Raw genomic sequence first — 22,280 nt, 5'->3', positions numbered from 1 at the left:
TTGTTGTAGTAAACCTATATGAGAAAGTGTAGGAAATAATTACAACAAATGCTCCCCACAGACTGATTTTTTTTTTACATGTTATTCTTAAAAAAAAATACAAAAACTGGATTCCCACTGAAAGTTGCCCCCCCCACTTCCATTGTAATCTGTTACAGCACCCTGCTTAGTGGAGATCTCTGGCATTGTAACAGTATAAAGTCCTCACTTCCAACCATGATGAGTTGTGAAATATTTGACTTTAAACTTGTCAGTGATAAAGGACTCAGTATTGTATGATCAGCCCTTTGGGTTGGTATACTTGTAGAAAGAAATTCCACATTTATAGGGAGAGAAGAAAGATTTGTTATTTTAAAGGCAGATGTTTGAAAATTGTTAACATGTCTTAAATGTTGTTATAAGCAGTCCTAGATTCATGAGCAGAATGGAAGATCGATTTGTGATGGGTTGGGTCACAGAAACCCCCTGGGGACTGCCATCTGATGTGCTGGGACTACCTCTGAGCCCGTTTTCCCTGGCAACTTGGGACTTCAGTACCCTGTCTTGTTGAGCCAGACACACTATCCTGCTACAAATACATGCCCAGGTCTGAACCACGTTCCCCCCCAAAACTGCAGGCTTAACTGAAAACAGCTTAAGAAGTGCTCCTGTCTCCAACACCCAGATACCCAGTTCCCAATGGGATCCAAACCCCAAATAAATCTGTTATATTCTGTATAAAGCTTATACAGGGTAAACTCCTAAATTGTTCACCCTCTGTACCACTGATAGAGAGAGATGCACAGTTGTTTGCTCCCCCAGGAATTAATTACTTGATGTGGGTTAATTAATATGTAAAGTGATTATTAAATATAAAAAGTAGATTTAAGTGGTTCTCCAAGTAATAACAGACAAAATGAAGTAAGTTACCAAGCAAAATAAAATAAAACACGCAAAGTCTAAGCCTAATCCAGTAAGAAATTAAATGCAGGTAAACCTTACCTTCAGAGATGTTCCAATAAGCTTCTTTTACAGACTAGACTTCCTCCTAGTCTGGGTCCAGCAATCACTCTCACTCCTGTAGTTGCTGTTCTTTGTTCCAGCTTCTTTTTGGCATCTCTTTGGGGGGGAGAGATTATCTTTTGAGCCAGCTGAACACAAAATGGAGAGGTTTCAGGGCCTTATAAAGTTCTTCTCTTGTGCAACATCACAGCCACAAGATGGGGTCTCTAGCCATCTGGGCAAGTCACATGTCGATGAATAATTCAGCTTTTTGCAGGCCGACACCATTGTTTACATGTTAGTTTGAACATTCCCAGGAAAGCTCGGATGTGGATTGGCATCTCTCAATGTCCATTGTTAGTTAAGTACTCCCAATTACTTGAATAACCCCTTCCCACCAAGTTGACCAAATCTGCCTTATGTTCTTCCTACAGCAAACACTTTAAATACAAGCATAGAGCCAATGCTCATAACATCAAATATAAAAATAATACATAATACAAATAGGATGAATATATTCAGTAGATAATAACCTTTGCAAAGATATATTACATGTCATATCTAGCATATAACTTATTCCAGTTATTTCTATAAAGCATTATGGGGTGCAATGTCACAGGATTCATGAGCAGAAGGGAAGTGAGGAAGTCAAATGTGCATGTTAATTGCAATTTATCATATGTGTATCATCACCATACATGTGAGATGGGTAATTTATTTCTCTTCTCTCTTTCTTTAGTAACTGATAGCCAGAAAATCAAATATGAATATCTTTCACACACAATTTTTTGTTTTTCAAGCAAGTGTATGAACAAAGCTGCATTATTTTTTGTGTAAAGCACAAATATAAGTAGGATGTTTCTGTAAGTCAGTGAAGCCAAGATTTCTGGTAATATTTTTGCACTGAGTCTGAAAATAGAATTTCTCCAGATTATTAGAAACAATGCCATGGATTTAAAACATTGCAGCTTCTACAGAGACTCAGCAGGAATCAATTAACTCCCTGTAGGGTGCAACACCATTTAATAGGACAATTTACCAGAAGAACCTTGGGCCTTGGTGCAGTTGGCCTTCAAGTAGAAGCTTATTACACAAAAGTGACTGCTTGTTGTGCTGTGCTTTTGGTGAATATGTAAATTAATGCATGTCTGCCCAATATCCCCCACTGCTAGTCAGATTGGAGGATTAGGCAACACACGACCCAATTCTCCCACTTCTGGCAGATTGGGATGGGACTATAAAAATGGCAAAGCCAACTCACTTTTTTCACTAATTTTTGTTTTTTGTTTTTAAAACTTGCAAGAAGTCCATCCCACCTATGTCTTTAACTTGGCATTTTGGGGACTAAAACAAAGCAGCACTACCTATGGAACTCCACTACCTACCGGCAATAGCATTAACCTCCTTCTTCAAGCACTGGATAACTCGAAGGGTCAGACTCTTGCATCCTCTTTCTTGAACGGCAGTAAGCTCTGCTGTTGCAGCTCAACTTGGTTCACATTTATTTATCCCAGAATGTACGTGTGCATCCAGTTTGATGGGCATGTTTTACAGTTTTATAAACAAATGCACAAATTAAAGGTGTTTGAGATGCTAGAAACAAATATTGATTAGCATTCACTGTACAGGTGCAGGTGAATTGCTTAGCTTTTGTAATGACAATCACTGTAGTCTGTTTAGATACCCATTTTGGCTTATCCTTGACATTTTTCACTTTCTGCATTTTTCACTGGAAGGATAATGTATGAGGCAGACATTGCCAAGTAGACTTCGTGCAGCATATTTTACTCCAAAAATCTCACAAATTTCAAATGATTGTGTATGAAACCACTTTCCTGATTTAGATAGAGAACACTCTTTCATTCCACGTGATTGTGGGCATTCTCATTGTTGGGATAGTTGTGCCCTCTATTAGACTGTCTTCTCTCAGTTTAGTACACCACCACTCCCGCCCCCGCCCATTGCTAGAGTATCGGAGCATCTTCCACATTGCTATTTCAGATCTAGTTAAAGTCCTCAGTGGTCTTCATGGAGTCGACAGCTCTCTTCCCTTTCTGGGTTACAGAAATCACTGTTTGGAGCAGGCTGGTTTTTATCAAGGGCTGGGAGGCTTGGGGAGAAGGGGAGGGTGCAGTTAATGTTGTGAGTGACATTCTGTTTTCAGTGGGCAAGCTTTAACAGGAAGCTTTTGCAGCATTTCTGAACAGTGGTCAGACTGTAGATTCTTCTAATCCACAGATGGATTCCCTCATGCAATCCCACTCAAGGATTTCCCTAGACCTCAAGGGTTAACACATTGTTGTTAATGTAGCCTCATACTCTACAAGGCAGCACAAATGGAGGGAGGGGAGACAGCATGGCAGAGAGAGACGGACACACACCGTGTGTGTGAGCAAGAGACACGCATTGCCCCTTTAAGTATACTGAGCCCACTCTAAGTACATTGCTTTTTTCAGTAGATCAGCAAGTTGAGACAGCAGCTGCTGGCAGCAAGCTCCCTCCGTCCCGAGCCCTGTGGAGATGGGGTAAAGGAATGGGGGGGCAGGGCCAGCCCACAACATTTTGGCACCTGAGGCGGGGAGCTCAAATGGATGCCCCTATGCCCCCTCACTTGGGCCAAAACTTTGAAAGGTCTCCATTCAACCCTCTTCCTGGTCTACTCCTCTGCAACCTACCCCAATAAAGGAGAACTAACAACTTAAAATGCCTTCTTCAAAAATTTTAAGTAACACTTAACTTTCAAACGCCTCAACAGCAAATGTAACTTTTCTTGTCTGCATAGTAAACACTGGCATTTTTATCTGTTTTGAATAATCAAAGTGGTGCTTTCTGTGCTTTTTTGGTTGCAAAGATTTGAACTGCTTCCTGAAGGTCCACAGTCTGGGCCAGCTCGTGCTCTATTGAGATGGTTGCAAGGCCGACCAGCCTGTCCTGTGTCATTGTGGAGTGTAAATATGTTTTTATTAACTTCAGCTTGGAAAAGCTGCATTCTCCACTGGCAACTGTTACAGGAAGTGTTAGAAGTATGCACAGAGCAACAAAAGCATTTGGAAAGAGGGTGGTCATCTTATTTGTGCACATACATGCCAGAACAGCCTTTGGAGTTGATCCTGCTGAAATGTATCTTGAAAGGGCTTTCAATTAATCACCTAAATCGCTCGCATCAATATAACGCATGTCATCATGTGTCAATGTGGTCTCTAGTGCCCTGCATTGCTGGTGTAGGTCGTCTTCAGGTATAGTGAGGAGTTTTGAAATATCATACAACATCCCAAATATACTGCTGTGTTCCTTGAGCTGCATGAAACGTTCTTCAACTGACTGTATTGCACAGTCTAGCACCTGGTTAAAGAATTCAACTTTGAATTGTTGTTTGGGGTCTCTTACGGGATTATCCCGTGCCTCCTAATCAAAATGTCGTCTTCTTCAGTGACTTTTGTATTCTTGAATGGGTGGGAAAATAGCTTCAGTGTGAAGTTCCTCTGCCAACTTCTGTGCACTCTTCAGAACGTTTTGCAATCCCTCATCTGACCGGTAAGACTGTAGATATGACTTTGCTTTGTCCAGTTGTTCCATTGCTCCAGATATATCAAGGTCAATACCTTGGAGTCTCTTGCTTACAACATTTATTTCAAACAGTATGCTATGCCACAACACTAAGCCACACAGAAATTTGAAATTATGTATGTTTCTGGTGATTCCATTTCCCTCTGCCATTGTTCTCCCACGAACAGTTCCTGTCATGGCATTATCCTCCATAATGGCAACTATGGCATCATCTATCTTCCCAATTTGGTGTTTGATAGGCTTTATTGCCTCCACTCAACTTTCCCATCGTGTGGCACTCAGTGGTTTCAGGGTCAGAGGATGTTGCTTCAAAATTTGCCATTGATGAGTTGATGCAGAGAAATATACATAGATGCTTTGAATTACATTAAAAAATTCAACAGCCTGAATAGAATAGAATAAAATAGAATCATAAAATATCAGGGTTGGAAGGGAACCTTAGGCCATCTAGTCCAACCCCCTGCTCAAACAGGACCAATTTCCCAACTAAATCATCCCAGCCAGGGCTTTGTCAAACCTGACTTTAAAAACCTCCTAAGGAAGGAAATTCCACCACCACCCCTAGGTAACCTATTCCAGTGCTTCACCACCCTCCTAGTGAAAAAGTTTTTCCTAATATCCAACCTAAACCTCCCCCACTGCAACTTGAGACCATTACTCCTTGTCCTGTCATCTGCTACCACTGAGAACAGTCCAGATTCATCCTCTTTGGATCCCCCTGTCAGGTAATTGAAAGCAGCTATCAAATCTCCCCTCATTCTTCTCTTCTGCAGACTAAACAATCCCAGTTCCCTCAGCCTCTCTTCATAAGTCATGTACTCCAGCCCCTTAATCATTTTTGTTGCCCTCTGCTGGACTCTTTCCAATTTTTCCACATCCTCCTTGTAGTGTGGGGCCCAAAACTGGACCCAGTACTCCGGATGAGGTCTCACCAATGTCGAATAGAGGGGAATGATCACGTCCCTCGATCTGCTGGCAATGCCCCTATTTATGCAGCCCAAAATGCCATTAGCCTTCTTGGCAACAAGGGCACACTGTCGACTCGTATCTAGCTTCTCGTCCACTGTAACCCCTAGGTCCTCTTCTGCAGAACTGCAGCCTAGCCATTCGGTCCCTAGTCTGTAGTAGTGCATGGAATTCTTCCGTCCTAAGTGCAGGACTCTGCACTTGTCCTTGTTGAACCTCATCAGATTTCTTTTGTCCCAATCCTCTAATTTGTCTAGGTCCCTCTGTATGCTATCCCTACCCTCCAGCGTATCTACCACTCCTCCCAGTTTAGTGTCATCTGCAAACTTGATGAGGGTGCAGTCCATGCCATCCTCTACATCATTAATGAAGAATCAGAGGGGTAGCCGTGTTAGTCTGGATCTGTGAAAAGTGACAGAGTCCTGTGGCACCTTACAGACTAACAGACGTTTTGGAGCATAAGCATCTGACTAAGTGAGTATTCACCCACGAAAGCTTATGCTCCAAAATATCTGTTACTCTATAACAGGGGTCGGCAACATTTGGCACGCGGCTCGCCAGGGTAAGCACCCTAGCGGGCCGGGCCAGTTTATTTACCTGCTGACACGGCAGGTTCGGCCGATCGCGGCCCCCACTCGCCGCGGTTCGCCGTCCCAGGCCAATGGGGGTGGCGGGAAGCAGCGCGGGCGAGGGATGTGCTTCAGAATTTGATTCTTGAAGACCTGCTCCATGATTTTTCCAGGGACTGAGGTGAGGCTGACTGGCCCGTAGTTCCCCAGATCCTCTTTCTTCCCTTTTTTAAAGATGGGCACTACATTAGCCTTTTTCGAGTCATCTGGGACCTCCCCCGATTGCCATGAGTTTTCAAAGATAATGGCCAATGGCTCTGCAATCACATCCGCCAACTCCTTTAGCAACCTCAGATGCAGCGCATCCGGCCCCGTGGACTTGTGCTCGTCCAGCTTTTCTAAATAGTCCTGAATCACTTCTTTCTCCACAGAGGACTGGTCGTCTCCCCATGCTGTACTGCCTAGTGCAGTAGTCTGGGAGCTGACCTTGTTCGTGAAGACAGAGGCAAAAAAAAGTATTGAGTACATTAGCTTTTTCCACATCCTCTGTCACTAGGTTGCCTCCCTCACTCACTCTCTCCTGCTGTAATGAATGTGTAAATCACAGAGTGAGTGATTGCATAATGTTTTCTTATTCCATTATACACTTATTTTTCTTGCACAAAAGAGAGATACGATGTTTATATCCAGGCAGCAGGGAGTTTTTAGGTACATCATGAGCAGACAATTTTGTCTCTTGTGTGTAAGTAATGACTTGTAAAGGAACAAGGATCTCCCATCATGATCACTATATCTTGTCTTGTTCTTAACACAGAAGATTTGATGGGAATAGCACTGAGTATTAGTTTTAGCTATTATGATCACATGAAACAAGACACCATCTGAAGTTTCAGGCAGATAGTTTAATTAGTACCATGACATGTTGCATAACCTGCATTAAAAAGCTCAGTATGATGCCAGCATAGTGACAAAGGGTACATTTTACAATTGTCCCCATACAGTTTTTAAATGTCTTTCACCAATTAGAAATTAAATACTTTTTTTTAAAAAAAGTCAGAAAAATAAAATTTTCTTATACTACTCTCTAGACCAAAAAACTGGTCTAATCTGTGAACATTTTTATTTGAAAGAATTTGGGGTCTGAAGCTTTGAACAATGACTATCAGGCATGCTTACTACTGTGAAGAGACACCTGTGCCTGATCATAAGAGTTTGAGAAATGGGACTTTTGTTCGTTATAGTGCACTGATATTCAAAGCCTGATCCCACTAAAGCCAGTGGTTTATATCCCCAGGGACTTCAGTAGTAATTTGGTTTAAATTTTCCTTTTTGGAATAAAGATACATAGAAAAAAATACATTTAACCAATATCTCTTCTTTTCCCCAATTGGCACAACATAATTCTAGGTTTGAGAGTTTACTCCAAGCATAACTAACAACTCTACTGTAATATGGGAAGGATAGTTTAATGGGCTCACTACCTGTTCAAAGTACTTAACGTACCAGTTAAAATGTAATGAGCTACTATATATGTATGCTGTCTATTTTTACACATCTGTGTACTAACACTGAAATGAAGCTTTGTAAATGTACAACAAACCTGGATGTTGCAATATTTTTGGTGACTATTTGACATCACATCAGTCTGAAACTTGGTATATTGTGGCATATGAAACCAAATTCCATTTAGCCACTTTTTAATATTGAGACTGTAAAATTGAATAGGGTCCATGTAGCTATGAAGACAAGTAGAGTTGTACAAGTTCTGTCCCATGAAACCTGCAATTCTGAATTTTGTTGTTGTTCCAAATCAGAACAAGCAGTTGGAAATACAAAGTTTTCTGTGGAATAGACTTTTTGAAAACTTCTAGACTGGCACACTGGCCAGACCGTCGGGAGCCAATCTGCTTGGTTTTCATCAAAACTTATGATGGAATAGAGACATTCCTGTAGAATGCTTCAATTCCATGGACTCAACATTTTTTGATGGAAAAAACACATACATTGGAACGTATTTTTTACAAGCCCTATGCTTATGACTTTGGTGTTTTGTTTTGTTTTAAGGCAGACGAGATGCTCCATGTTAAAGACAGACTGTTCTTTTAGAGTTCTCCTTGATCTAAAAGAAGTAATTCAGTCACCAATTGCATAGTTACTCTATCTGGAAAAGCACAGCAGTGACTAATAAGCCTTCTTCCTATCTTTACACAATGCAACTTACACCTGTAGAAGGACTATGGAAAGTAAAGTTTCACTGAAAAGAATTTGCACTGCAGTTTACTCATTGAAAGAGGAGAGTGTTACACACATTCATGCCTCACATCTTGCCAGCCAACTCCAACAAAGCACAACTGACCTGGAGACTAGACAGTTCCTTAAGGGCCTGACCCTGTTAATTTCCAAGTGTCCTCACCTCCCTCCGAAGTCCTCACCTCCCACATTCAGTACTATACAGGAGCAGACCCTACGTGCATAGGGATAGAGATATTCAAGTTTTTTAAAATACAGTCTTGTCCATTTCTTAAAGGAATAAAATTATTCTGTATCTCACAGATCATGTCCACATTTCTTCCATGATTTCCACCAATAAACCATTGTAGGAGGCAGAGACGGGAATTTTTATAGGTCAGAACCATGCAGCATAGTTAGTTTCTTCAGCCCAATGCCATATTTAACCATTTCATTGTTTAAAACACTTTGGTTCCAGCCATCTATAAAACAAAAACAAAAAGAGCCTTCTCTTTAGGATGAGACTGTCCATACAGAGGATTGAAAAGGCTTGTTTTCAATACCATTGCTTTTCTCTTTTTCCTATAAGCATTGTATTAAGGTAGAGTATATCTTTTCAAAACAGTGAGTGATGGCCAAATCTTGGCTCTTGCCACAGCCTGAGCATGTGCTATGGTGCCTCTCAAAAAGGGCTAGGATGGGAAGAAGTCTCTAGCCAGCTGATGAAGCCAGTCTTTCCTCTGCCAGGAGGAGCGGCAAGATGGCCAGATGCAGTGGCTCTATTAGTCTTCTCCCTCAGACTGAGCCCAATCCCCCCAGTCCCCAAACTACATACACTGCTTCTGCAGTTGGCAAAAATGTGGAATTATGGTAGGCTTTCCACCTCTGAGAACAAAACCAATGGACTATATCCATCATGGGGATAGGGGAGGAGGAGATGTCTGAGGATGTGAACAAGCGCTACACAACAAAGGAGTCTATAAAATTAATACGTTCAGAGAAAGATGATGCATGTGTGCTACATAGTAGAGATGCAGTTGCAAATGAGCATCCATTCAATCCCCATCACAACAGTACCTGACACTACACTCCAGGGAAATCTCCTACAGCTATTTTCAAAGGATATGCAAGGGCCATGAAGGAAACAAAAATATTTCAGAAACACGTCAATCAGAGCAGTGGATGTGCAATACCTCTGAAAATTAGGTCACTTATTTATGTGCTTAACTTCAGGCAGCCAAGTTTGAAAGTGGGAGCCTTAACCTCTTCGGGCTGTTTCCCCATCCATTAACAGGAGATCACAGTTTTTGCTCCTGTAGAGAATTTTAGACACGCAGATGACACGTGCTGTGTAAGTGCTAAGCATTGTAGTGAAGGGAGCTGGAAAGCAGTAGTGAATGCTAGCCATTTGCTTTTCAATTTGCTAGATATTTTACAAGAATATTTTTATTTCCACTTCTAACTGCCATAATATTGATCCATGAGCCTTTGTATGCAGCTCCCTTCACAGCATTCTGAGAACAGAATGTGCGGATGACCAGTAAACTGTAGTGGCTGCAGATCCAGCCAAAATCCTAATTGTGTTTATAATACATGAGCCTAGGCATTCTTGCTTAGTATTATTATCTGAACACGATCGTGTTCACATCCTCAATATTAGTTCATTCTGAAGGGTCACAACAGTTCAGGTGGAACAGGTCTTAAGATTTCACTGAGGGTGCTTGTTTCAGTGAGAATATTTGGGTTTGGGGTAAGAGGAGGCCATGGTCGAACCACATAAGAGGCTGTCCCACCTCATGTTGGGAAACAGCCACAGGAGGGCGACTAAGAGGATCATGTGTAGCTAAAGGTAGCTTAGAATGGGCCTGGAGCCATGAAACAGCTCTGTGCTTGGAGGCTAACTGACGGAGAAGGTAAGTGGCAACAGGAAATTCTGCCTGCTTGTGTAGGAGCCCTTTTCCTGTCATGCTGGTGCTGAATCAGTGATTCTACAGAGGGCAGAAAAGAGGTTAGGTTGATGGCAGGAAGAGGAGGAGGAGACAGAGAAGAGCTGGTATATTTGGCTCCTTTACCTCAGCTCAATTTTCTTAGAAGGTGTGAAGTCATCCATAGGGTTCCAAAGGTTAAACCTTCCACCCTGCTCAGTGAGGTTTAAGCAGACATCCCCCTTCCTTTCCTTACATCAGACATAACTCACTGTGACGGGGCAGCCCCGCCCCGCACTAGCCCCGGCAGCGGCAGACAAGTAGCTCTGACAGAGGAAGTCCCGCCCCACCCATACTGGGCATGCTCCAAATGCTCAGTGAGTATAAAAGGAGAGAACTCTGCTCAGTCTGGGCTGGCAGCCGAAGGGGGGGTGATGGACTGGTACCTTGACCCCGGTAAGCCTCAGCGTGTTTCGGTAGGACCCCCCCGCTGAGCCAGCAGTAACCAGGGGCAGTTCTATGGACTCTGGCCGCTAGGCCGTGCTGCCTTGTGACGCTGGGGTTAAACCCTCACACTTACGTTATCTTCCCTTCCGTGTGTTTTGGCAGCATTCTCCATTATGTCGGTAGTTACCAAGGATTGATGTGTATTGCTGGCAAAACTGTTGGTGTTTAGAGGACCATCGCTTATGTCATCCTGGAACATTAGTGTTGCATGCCCAGAAACAGCATATTCAGCATCAGCTATGGCATCACCTCCTGACCAATCCTCATCTAGGATAGCACTGGGGATAAAAGAACAGGAAACATTTTGGCCTGGCAGGACGACTCAAAAATAGCTGGTATTAGCTAACTTCCTCTGTTTCAATGTCTGCCCTTTTCCTTAGGTTGAGTTAAGACTTGAACATCTCAGGGAAGAGGTATTCAGATTTCAATAAGGGCTCGTCTTCACCATTTGTAGCAAGCTGGGGTATGAATCTACCCTGCCCTGCAGTAGGTATCTGTGTAGACCCTGCTGCTGTGCACTAACAGTTCGCTAGTGCACTTAGAGAGTAGCACTTAGAGTAGCTAAAAGCACGCTAAGGAACTGTTAGTGTGCATCAGCAAGGTCTACACAGACAGTGAATAGCGGGCTAGTGAAGGTCAGATTTACACCACAGCCTGCTGCAAACTAAAAGTTCATGTGGACAAGCCCTAAGATCTGGAACAATACGTACCCCCCAAACAATCAACCACTGGTGTTGGGGCAGGTGGTGCTTTGCACAAATGAGCTCTGCAGGACAAGCGGAAATCAGGCAGGAGGAGAATTTTGTATCTGGTTTTAATGAAAACGTTTTAAAATCTTTGTTGCAGTTCTATAGTTTTCAATTTTGTTTTAAACGACCGATAATTTTGATGGCAGAACATGAAATTACTGCTCCAAACAACTACTCACATGCACAAAGTGAAGCACATCTGTGAGCGTTTGCAGGTTCAGAACCTTTGATAGGAATCCCTACCCAGGAGAACTCATCAATTTGCCCATATGTAAAAACAAGTCATAATAAAATAAGTGTCTGGACTCACACATGTTGGCCTTTCTGAGAGCGAGCTCTGGTACAAATTCTCTTGAGCTCTACTGGTGGATATTTGTTGCTTGCACCTGTCAAGAAAACAAGATGTAGTAACAAAATGTACCAACTCAGTGGAATTTGAAACAGTTTTCACTCAACTTTTCCTCTTCTGCCCCCACGTATCTTCATTCACCCAGCAGGGTTGTACTAAATACTGAAAGCAGTAAGACAAATTACTGGCAGAGCTTGCAAGGGCTTATACTCAGCTTGATGGTATTTCTGTTTGGATGGAACACAAACTTTTGGATGTCACAGCCAAGCGATTCCAAAATCTCAGGAAATGGTCTAAACATAAGAACGGCCATACTGGGTCAGACCAAAGGTCTATCTAGCCCAGTATCCTATCTTCCAGCAGTGGCCAATGCCAGGTGCCCCAGAGGGAATGAACAGAACAGGTAATCATCAAGTGATCCATTCCCTGCCACCCACTCCCAGCCTCTGGTAAACAGAGGCTAGGGACACCATCCCTGCTCATCCTGGCTAATAACCATTGATGGACCTATCCTCCATGGATTTATCAAGGCAACAATGGGCAGAGTCCTACTGATTTTGGTGAAAATCAGAAGGGGAAAAAATCAGAAGGGGGATGGGGGGAATGACATGTAGCCCCTGGCATCTAGTTGTAGACCTAGCAGCTTCAAGCGCCTCTGTAATTGTGTACAAATCAAAGAACTCTTTGATGGCTGCCATTAACGCTTTCTATCATAACAACACCCCCTCATCTCCGCTCTGCCCATCCTCCCAGTACAGTTTTAAAATGCTGACTTGAAAGAGAGAGAGAGAGAGAGAGAGAGAGGTAGAATCAGAAGAGTGGCATGGGGGCACATGCAGCCCCTGAGATGAGAGCCTATTGGCAAACTCAGTTTAAATACCTTCTGTTTCTTTATGCATAGGCACCATTTTTGAGACACATTCACACCATAAGGCCATTAGAAGCTATGATTAGTTTATAGTACATTAGTTCTCTCACCCTTGCAATTCAGCCGTTCTCAAAGGCTTACTTTTGCCTAGGGATCTAAAAATAATTCAAATGTGTCTATGTTAAGGTGAGGACTTCAGGATGATAGTCCAATTATGCTCTGTAGTCTCCTCCAGTATCATTCCATCTGCAGGTCTGCAAGGGCTGCTGCGATGTGTAAGCAGCATAGATTGTACTAAATACATCCCCCATCTGCAGGTTCTTCTGATGTGTAGTCAAGTGATCCAAGATCACAACAACTTTTCTGACATATCACTGTGTTGATCTACTACTAGGTCAGCATTTTTTCTGTTTATTGAATAAATGGAAGGCCCAGGGAACTGATAATAGGATATCAAGCTCTCAACCTAGGTCACTGGTCCAATCTGTGGCAAAAGCTAGAAGTGACCTAAAGTCACTGCCATCTGATAGTTGTTAGGTGGTCTATGTGAAATAAGGTTGGTGGCCTTAGTTCAATTCCTAGTAGAGAGATTTCCCATCATAAAACCTATTGAGATCACCAGTGTTGTTCGTTCCTAGCATGGAACTAAGACTATCAAGCATGGACTTAAACCACTCTTTTACCCCTTAAGTATTTAACTTGATCTACTAAGGACAGAACTAAGGGACTTTGGAATGGGAAACCTGCATTGAAAACTCCATGCTAAACACATTTGTGAATCTATGGAAGACTAATGTCCAAGGTTATCAACCTAACCTCTTTCATGAGTTGCTGGACATTCACTGAAGAACAATGAAACAGCATTAATATAATAACTTACGCCTGAGGAGATGCACAAATGGTTTCATAAACCTCACTACATATTCAAGTTCAGGCTTATGAACTCTGCCCAGCTGAATCAAATGATGTTCCATGGGAATACTAGCCATCTCTTCCAATTCCATGTCGTTATATACATGTCCTAATGAAATTACAAACAGAGCATATCCTTGGCACTTGGCTCTCAGAGATGCCTTCTTTAATATGTCTTTGTCCCACTGACTTGTTTCTCCAGCAGATATAACAATAATAGCCTTGTGTTGTCTGGAGTGGGGTGCAGTTAAGAAAACATTATCAATTGTCCACTGTATGGCATGGCCAAGAGCAGCTGCTCCATTCAGCTGTCGAACAGATTCTTGGATATGTCTTTTCATTAACTGTCTCTTCTTGTAGGTGACAAAGTCAAATTCTTTCTTTACAGGGTTCCGCCCCATTCGGGGTTTGAAACCTGGTGGAGCATGGCTCACCACAGCCACCCTATCACCTGTGGAAGAAGTCTCTGGCTCAGAGGAAATGTCAAAGTTATCAAGTACTCTGCTCAAGAAGTTTTTCACGTTCTCAAATTCGGCACTACTCATTTTCTGTGAGCTATCCAAAACGAAAGCAGCATCCACATATGCCGGTGGTGATCGGAATCTGCGGCGTTCACAAAACTCATCTGGTTTACATTTGTCTGCAAATAAACGGAAAATTAGTTTGTACTTCTTTCTTTAAGAAACTGAAAGTATGACAAAAGAAACGGCGTCGGAACTCTCAGTTCCGGAGAGGATTAAAGAGCCTAAACTTAAAGTATTAACAACCATCTTCTACATCTGTGAAAGTTATGTATAATTAAAATCAGAAAGCTAAGGGACTGATCCTGTGAAATAATCCGCTCCTCACAAGAGTAGCCCTTATTACTAGGATTGTTGATTAATCAGAGTTAACTCACGCGGTTGCTTAAAAAAAAATTAATCGCGATTAATCGCAGTTTTAGTCGCACTGTCAAACAATAGAATATCAATTGAAATTTATTAAATATTGTGGATGTTTTTCTACATTTTCATATATTGTATTTTGTGTTATATTTTAAATCCGTGTATATTATTGTTGATTACAAATATTTGCACTGTAAAAATGATAAATGAAATAGTATTTTTCAGTTTACCTCATTCGAGTACTGTAGTGCAATCTCTTTGTTATTAAAGTGCAACTTACAAATGTAGATTTTTTTGGTTACATAACTGCACTCAAAAACAAATGTAAAACTTCAGAGCCTACAAGTCCACTCAGTCCTACTTCTTGTTCAGACAATCGCTAAGACAAACAAGTTTGTTTACATTTACAGGAGAGAATGCTGCCCTCTTCTTATTTACAATGTCAACTGAAAGTGAGAACATGCGTTCTCATGGCACTGTTGTAGCTGGTGTTGCAAGGTATTTACGTGCCAGATATGCTAAACATTTGTATGCCCCTTTATGCTTCGGCCACCATTCCAGAGGACATGCTTCCATGCTGATGACGCTCGTTTAAAAAAAACAATTTTGTTAATTAAATTTGTGACTGAACTTCTTGGGGGAGGGGGGAACTGTATGTCTCCTGCTCTGTTTTACCCACATTCTGCTATGTATTTCATGTAATAGCAGTCTTGGATGATGACCCAGCACATGTTATTCATTTTAAGAACACTTTCACTGCAGATTTCACAAAACGCAAAGAAGGTACCAATGTGAGATTTCTAAAGATAGCTACAGCACTCGACCCAAGGTTTAAGAATCTGAAGTGCCTTCCAAAATCTGAGAGGAACAAGGTATGGAGCATGCTTTCAGATGTCTTAAAAGAGCAACACTTCCATGTGGAAACTACAGAACTCGAACCACCAAAAAAGAAAATCAACCTTCTGCTGGTGGCATCTGACTCAGATAATAGAAAATGAACATGCGTTGGCCCGCACTGTTTTTGATTGTTATCGAGCAGAACCCATCATCAGCATGGTATGGTATATTATCAGTATGGAAACATGTCTTCTAAAATGGTGGCCAAAGCATGAAGGTGCATACAAATGTTTAGCTTATCTGGCACGTGAATACCTTGCAATGCCAGCTACAACAGTGACATGTGAACACCTGTTCTCACTTTCAGGTGACATTGTAAATAAGAAGAGGGCAGCATTCTCTCCTTTTACATTGTTTTGTTTTTGAGTGCAGTTATGTAACAAAAAAAAAAATCTACATTTTGTAAGTTGTACTTTTGCAATAGAGATTACACTATAGTACTTGTATGAGGTGAATTGAAAAATACTATTTCTTTTATCATTTTTACAGTGCAAATATTTGTAATAATAATATAAAGTGAGCACTATACACTATCTTCTGTATTGTAAATTGAAATCAAATATTTAAAAATGTAGAAAAACATCCAAAATATTTAAGGAATATCAATTGGTATTCTATTGTTGTGATTAATCGCGATTAATTTGTTTGAGTTAATTACGTGAGTTAACTGCGATTAATTGACAGCCCTAATTTTTATGCATTCGAGTACATTTCCTCCTAAGAAAAATTTGGCAGCACAGATAGTGGAGATAAGCAGTTGGTTGTGAATCATGATCAACATGCTAGTCATTGGAAAGTTCCCTCCTTTTAGGGATTAACTTGTGAAGAAGAAATAAAGCCAGAAAATACAGCTTTGGTTATTTGAAACACAAATGTCTGTCTAAATGCTTTTGCCAGTCTCTCTCATGCTTTTTGCCAGGCAGCACTAAATAGTGTTTTTTCTCTAATACAGATGGATCTTACCATAACAAAGAGTGCAGCGCCGAAATGTTTCCAAGAATGGCTCATAGTCATCCTCTTGATTAATATTTATTACCTGGAAGAATCCAGTATCGTCCATCTAGACAGAACAATAATAAATGGATTTAGTGCAGAAGGCAAGTGGTGAGTTTTACCTTAAAACAGTTTCTTTGAATACTGTAGAATTGTGTTCACGGCAGGCATTTAGAGAGAATTACATTCATTCCTAAGTGTCAGACATTCAACCCCTAAGCCACCCACAACCAACAGCAATTTTGTACATTCTCCAGCGTGACAAACTTCAGTGACCCTGAAAACCTCCACAGAAACCTCCAATTTCTCAACTACCCTTCAGCGATGAACTTGGGTTCCGGCTGTCTTTGCGCTGGGGTCTGACTTGGCACCTCCACACTGAAATTTTGCCCTCTATTAGGGGCTGGAGTGTTCCAAATCTCAGAGTCAGCCAGCTTGTGTGATTTGGAGCATTTCATTTGACACTTAGGCCTGGTCTACACTACGGGTTTAGGTCGACTTTAGCAGCGTTAAATCGAATTAAGCCTGGACACGTCCACACGACGAAGCCCTTTCTTTCGACTTAAAGGGTCCTTTAAAACGGTTTCTTTACACCACCTCCGACAAGGGGATTAGCGATAAAACCGGCCTTTGCGGGTCGGAATTGGGGTAGTGTGGACGGAATTCGACATTATTGGCCTCCGGGAGCTATCCCACAGTGCTTCATTGTGACCGCTCTGGACAGCACTCTCAACTCAGATGCACTGACCAGGTAGACAGGAAAAGACCCGCGAATGTTTGAATTTCATTTCCTGTTTGCTTAGCGTGGAGAGGACAGGTGACCACGCAGAGCTCATCAGCACAGGTAACCGTGATGGAGTCCCAGGATCGCAAAAGAGCTCCAGCATGGACCGAACGGGAGGTACGGGATCTGCTCGCCATATGGGGAGATGAAGCAGTGATAGCTGAACTCCGTAGCAGTAAAAGAAATGGAAAAGTATTAGAAAAGATCTCCAAGGCCATGAAGGACCGAGGCCATAACAGGGACACACAGCAGTGCCGCGTGAAAATTAAGGAGCTACGGCAAGCTTACCACAAAGCCAGAGAAGCAAACGGAAGGTCCGGGGCAGAGCCGCAAACTTGCCGCTACTACGCGGAGCTGCATGCGATCCTAGGGGGTGCAGCCACCACTACCCCAACCGTGTGCTATGACTCGCTCACTGGAGAAACACACAGGGAAGACGGTTCGGGGAACGAGGAAGATGAGGATGGAGGTACTGTAGGTAGCTCACAGCAGCAAGGAAGCGGAGAAACCGGTTTCCCCAACAGCCAGGATATGTTTGTTACCCTGGACCTGGAACCAGTAACCCCCGAACTCACCCAAGACCCTCAGGGCACACAGGAGACCTCTGGTGAGTGTACCTTTGTAAATATTTGTAAACATTACACATGGTTTAAAAGCAAGCGTGTTTAATGATTAATTTGCCCTGGCAATCGCGGCCAGTACATCTACTGGAAAAGTCTGTTAACGTGTATGGGGATGGAGCGGAAATCCTCCAGGGACATATCCAGAAAGCTCTCCTTTATGTACTCCCAAAGCGTTTGCAAAAGGTTTCTGGGGAGGGCTGCCTTATCCCGTCCGCCATGGTAGGACACTTTACCACGCCAGGCCAGTAGCACGTAGTCTGGAATCATTGCATAACAAAGCATGGCAGCGTATGGTCCTGGTGTTTGCTGGCATGCAGACAATATCCATTCCTTATCTCTCTTTGTTATGCTCAGGAGAGTGATATCATTCACGGTCACCTGGTTGAAATGGGGTGATTTTATTAAGGGGACATTCAGAGGCGCCCGTTCCTGCTCTTCTGAACAGAAATGTTCCCCGCTGTTAACCACGCGGTGGAGGGGAGGGGTGAAGTGATCATCCCAGAGAATCGTGTGTGTGTGGGGGGGAGGGTGTGGTTTACTTGGGTTTGTGCCGCATGTTAACCGGGAAACCGCAGCCCCTCCTTTTACATTGAAAACCCATTTTAAATGGACAACCCAATTCATCCTTGATATGGGAAATGCGCTGCTGTTTGCAACCTTTCCTGCATGTTAAGAAGGTTAAAAAAGCCAAAACACTGTGGCCTACCATGGCTGCCTGCAAGCCAAAATATGCGACCTTGTAATGAAAGAGTGTACCCATTGTTCTCTAAAATGTGTCTTTTTTAACCACCTCTCCCTTCTCCTCCACCAGCTGCAAATGTTTCTCCTTCGCAGAGGCTAGTGAACATTAGAAAGAGAAAACGTAGGACGAGGGACGATATGTTCACAGAGCTGCAGATGTCCTCCCACGCTGATAGAGCACTGCAGAATGCGTGGAGGCAGTCAATGTCGGACTACAGAAAAACACAATATGAACGAGAGGAGAGGTGGCGGGCTGAATGGCGGGATGAAAAGAGCAAGTGGCGGGCTGAAGACGATAGGTGGCGTCAGCTTGCAGACAGACGGCAAGAGTCAATGCTCCGTCTGCTGGAGCATCAAACAGATATGCTCGAGCGTATGATTGAGCTGCAGGAAAGGCAGCAGGAGCAGAGACCGCCGCTACAGCCCCTGTTTAACCAACAGCCCTCCTCCCCAAGTTCCATAGCCTCCTCACCAAGACGCCCAAGAACACGGTGCGGGGGCCTCCGTCCACCCAGTCACTCCACCCCAGATGATCGCCCAAGCATCAGAAGGCTGGCCTTGAATAAGACTTAAAGTTTTAAAATGCAGGGTGTCCTTTTTCATCCCTCCTCCCCCACCCATCCCAGGCTACCTTGGCAATTATCCCCCTACTTCTGTGAGGAACTAATAAAGAATGCATGAATGTGAAAAAACAATGACTTTATTGCCTCTGCAAGCGGTGCTCGAATTGGGGAGGGGAGGGTGAGGTGGGGTGGGGTGGTTGGTTTACAGGGAAGTAGAGTGAACCGGGTCGGGGGGGGGGGGGGTTTGGAGGGTTCATCAAGGAGAAACAAACAGAAGTTTCACACAGTAGCCTGGCCAGTCACAAAACTCATTTTCAAAGCTTCTCTGATGCGCACCGCGCCCTGCTGTGCTCCTCTAACCGCCCTGGTGTCTGGCTGCGCGTAATCAGCGGCCAGGCGAGTTGCCTCAACCTCCCACCCTGCCATAAAGGTCTCCCCCTTACTCTCACAGATATTGTGGAGCGCACAGCAAGCAGCAACAACAATGGGGATATTCTTTTCGCTGAGGTCTGAGCGAGTCAGTAAGCTGCGCCAGTGTGCTTTTAAACGTCCAAATGCACATTCCACCACCATTCGGCACTTGCTCAGCCTGTAGTTGAACAGGTCCTGACTCCTGTCCAGGCTGCCTGTGTACGGCTTCATGAGCATTAAGGGGTAGGCTGGGTCCCCAAGGATCACGATAGGCATTTCAACATCCCCGACGGTTACTTTCTGGTCCGGGAAGAAAGTCCCTTCCTCCAGCTTTCAAAACAGAGCAGAGTTCCTGAAGACGCGAGCATCATGTACCTTTCCCGGCCATCCCACGTTGATGTTGGTGAAACGTCCCTTTTGATCCACCAGGGCTTGCAGCAGCATTGAAAAGTACCCCTTGCGGTTTACGTAGTCGGTGGCTTGGTGCTCCGGTGACAAGATAGGGATATGGGTTCCGTCTATGGCCCCGCCACAGTTTGGGAATCCCATTTCAGCAAAACCATCCACTATTGACTGCATGTTTCCCAGAGTCACTACCCTTGATATCACCAGGTCTTTCATTGCCCTGGCAAATTGGATCACAGCAGCCCCCACCGTAGATTTGCCCACTCCAAATTGATTCACGACTGACCGGTAGCTGTCTGGCGTTGCAAGCTTCCACAGGGCTATCGCCAGTCGCTTCTCAACTGTGAGGGCTGCTCTCATCTTGGTATCCTGGCGTTTCAGGGCAGGGGAAAGCAAGTCACAAAGTTCCATGAAAGTGCCCTTACGCATGCGAAAGTTTTGCAGCCACTGGGAATCGTCCCATACCTGCAGCACGATGCGGTCCCACCAGTCTGTGCTTGTTTCCCGGGCCCAGAATCGGCGTTCCACGGCATGACCCTGCCCCAGTGACACCATGATTTCCACATTGCTGGGGCCTGTGCCTTGTGAGAAGTCTATGTCCATGTCAATTTCCTCATCACTCTCTTCGCCGCGCTGCAATCGCCTCCTCGGCTGGTCCGGGTTTCGCCTTGGCATGTCCTGGCTCTGCATATACTCCAGGACAATGCGCGTGGTGTTTATAGTGCTCATAATTGCCGCGGTGATCTGAGCGGGCTCCATGATCCCAGTGCTAGCTATGGCGCCTGGTCAGAAAAAAGGCGCAAAACTAGTATCTGATGGACCAGGAGAAGGAGGGAGGGCCGAGTGACGACATGGCGTACAGGAACAGGGAATTAAAATCAATAACGGTGGCTGTGCATCAGGGAGAAACACAAACAACTGTCACACAGAATGGTCCCCCCAAAGATTAAACTGAAAACCCTGGGCTTCGCAGGCCGTTGATTTCACGGAGGAAGGGGAAGCAAATGAATACAGAACAAATCTATTTTTTACATCTTAAGCTGGCAGCTGACGGTGCAGCATGAGTGATAGCCTCTCCAGTACGATGATGACGGATAGCAATCATAATATACCATCGTCTGCCAAAAGGCAAGGGGCTGCTGCTGTGTAGCAATGCAGCCCCACGTCCGCCAGCACCCAGCATCGCCCTCGGCCTCTTCTGGGTGCTTAGCAGACAATACTGGGCAATTGGCAGAAAATAGTATACTACGACTGGTAGCCATCATCATCGAAACAGGAGCATGTCTGCCCAGGTGGCCATGATTGACAGCCACTCCAGTACGACGACGATGGGTACCAGTCATAATATACCATCGCCTACCAAAGGGCAAGGGGCTGGTGCAATGCAGCCCCACGGCTGCCAGCCCCACGGCTATCACTCATGCTACACCGTCTACCGCCAAAAGGCAGTTAGCAGCTGCTGCTGTGTAGCAATGCAGTCCCACGTCTGCCGGCACCCAGAGGACATATGGTGACGGTGAGCTCAGCTGAGCTGAGCGGGCTCCATGCTTGCCGTGGTATGTTGTCTGCACAGGTAACCCAGGTAAAAAGGCGCGAATCTATTGTCTGCCGTTGCTGTGACGGGGGGGGAGGGGCCTGACGACATGTACCCAGAACCGCCCGCGACACTGTTTTTGCATCATCCAGGCATTGGGATCTCAACCCAGAATTCCAAGGGGCGGCGGAGACTGCGGGAACTGTGGGATAGCTGTGGGATAGCTACCCATAGTGCAATGCTCCGGAAGTCGACGCTAGCCTTGTACTGTGGACGCGGTCCGCCGACTAGAGCACCTAGAGCATTTTATGTGGGGACACACACAATCGGCTGTATACAACCGATTTCAATAAAACCTGCTTCTATAAATTCGAACTAATTTCGTAGTGTAGACATACCCATAGTTGGTTCAGTAGAAAACTGGTGTGACTTTAAATGCGTGTCCAAAAACAAGGCACTGCATACTCTAGTTTTTCCAAGCAGAAGTACGGATTGAGAATAATTCTCAAAACAAAAATGCTACATTGAGTGTTTCCAAACACTAGCTACTCCTTACAAAGTGATGGGCCCTGTCCTTCAGTGTCTTCTTGAACAGAATTCCCATTGACTTCAATGGAGGGGGTCAAGGACCGCATGCTGAAACTGGGAATCAGTGACACCAGGCATCTTATTCTATTCTGAAATGGTTCTCTTTCCACTGATGTAATGTAACACAAGCTAGGAGTTATTATGTAAAGGGAGAGGGGAAAAGGGGCAGAGCTGGGGAATCCTGTGGCGCTAAAGGAGAGCTCATGCAGAAGCCCCTGTGAAGAAGGGGAAAAAC

At 44.1% G+C, this 22,280-nt stretch overlaps 2 protein-coding genes across 9 annotated transcripts in view; one reads left to right on the top strand and one right to left on the bottom strand.

Annotated features, from left to right (window-relative positions):
- Positions 1-22,280, bottom strand: part of LOC101953593 (collagen alpha-6(VI) chain-like) — a 268,888-nt gene that overhangs the window by 154,235 nt on the left and 92,373 nt on the right. For 7 of the 8 annotated variants that reach the window (XM_065583596.1, XM_065583595.1, XM_065583594.1 and 4 more), the window contains 4 exons: positions 16,367-16,463; positions 13,591-14,262; positions 11,804-11,879; positions 10,981-11,022 (listed from right to left, as the gene is read on the bottom strand). In XM_065583596.1, the coding sequence (XP_065439668.1) occupies positions 10,981-11,022; positions 11,804-11,879; positions 13,591-14,262; positions 16,367-16,463 (887 nt within the window). Of the gene's footprint in view, positions 1-6,965; positions 8,795-10,817; positions 11,023-11,803; positions 11,880-13,590; positions 14,263-16,366; positions 16,464-22,280 lie in introns of those variants that run through there. The other variant, XM_065583597.1, reaches the window with a different exon arrangement.
- On the top strand, positions 16,505-19,257 carry LOC135981375 (uncharacterized). Its single transcript, XM_065583603.1, has 2 exons — positions 16,505-17,787; positions 18,615-19,257. The coding sequence occupies exons 1-2, from the start codon at positions 17,250-17,252 to the stop codon at positions 19,115-19,117; spliced, it is 1,041 nt and encodes a 346-aa protein (XP_065439675.1). The 5' UTR covers positions 16,505-17,249; the 3' UTR covers positions 19,118-19,257.

Source organism: Chrysemys picta, chromosome 2 (genome assembly GCF_011386835.1).
Source record: "Chrysemys picta bellii isolate R12L10 chromosome 2, ASM1138683v2, whole genome shotgun sequence".
NCBI lineage: Eukaryota > Metazoa > Chordata > Testudines > Emydidae > Chrysemys > Chrysemys picta.
Note: the sequence above shows the minus strand (reverse complement) of the source record. Positions and strands in the feature narration are given on the sequence as shown.

Coding starts and splice junctions, on each gene's coding strand:
- LOC135981375 (XM_065583603.1), top strand. CDS start 17,250: ATGGAGTCCCAGGATCGCAAAAGAGCTCCAGCATGGACCGAACGGGAG. Junction 17,788..18,614: donor GGGCACACAGGAGACCTCTG/GTGAGTGTACCT, acceptor CTCCTCCACCAG/CTGCAAATGTTTCTCCTTCG.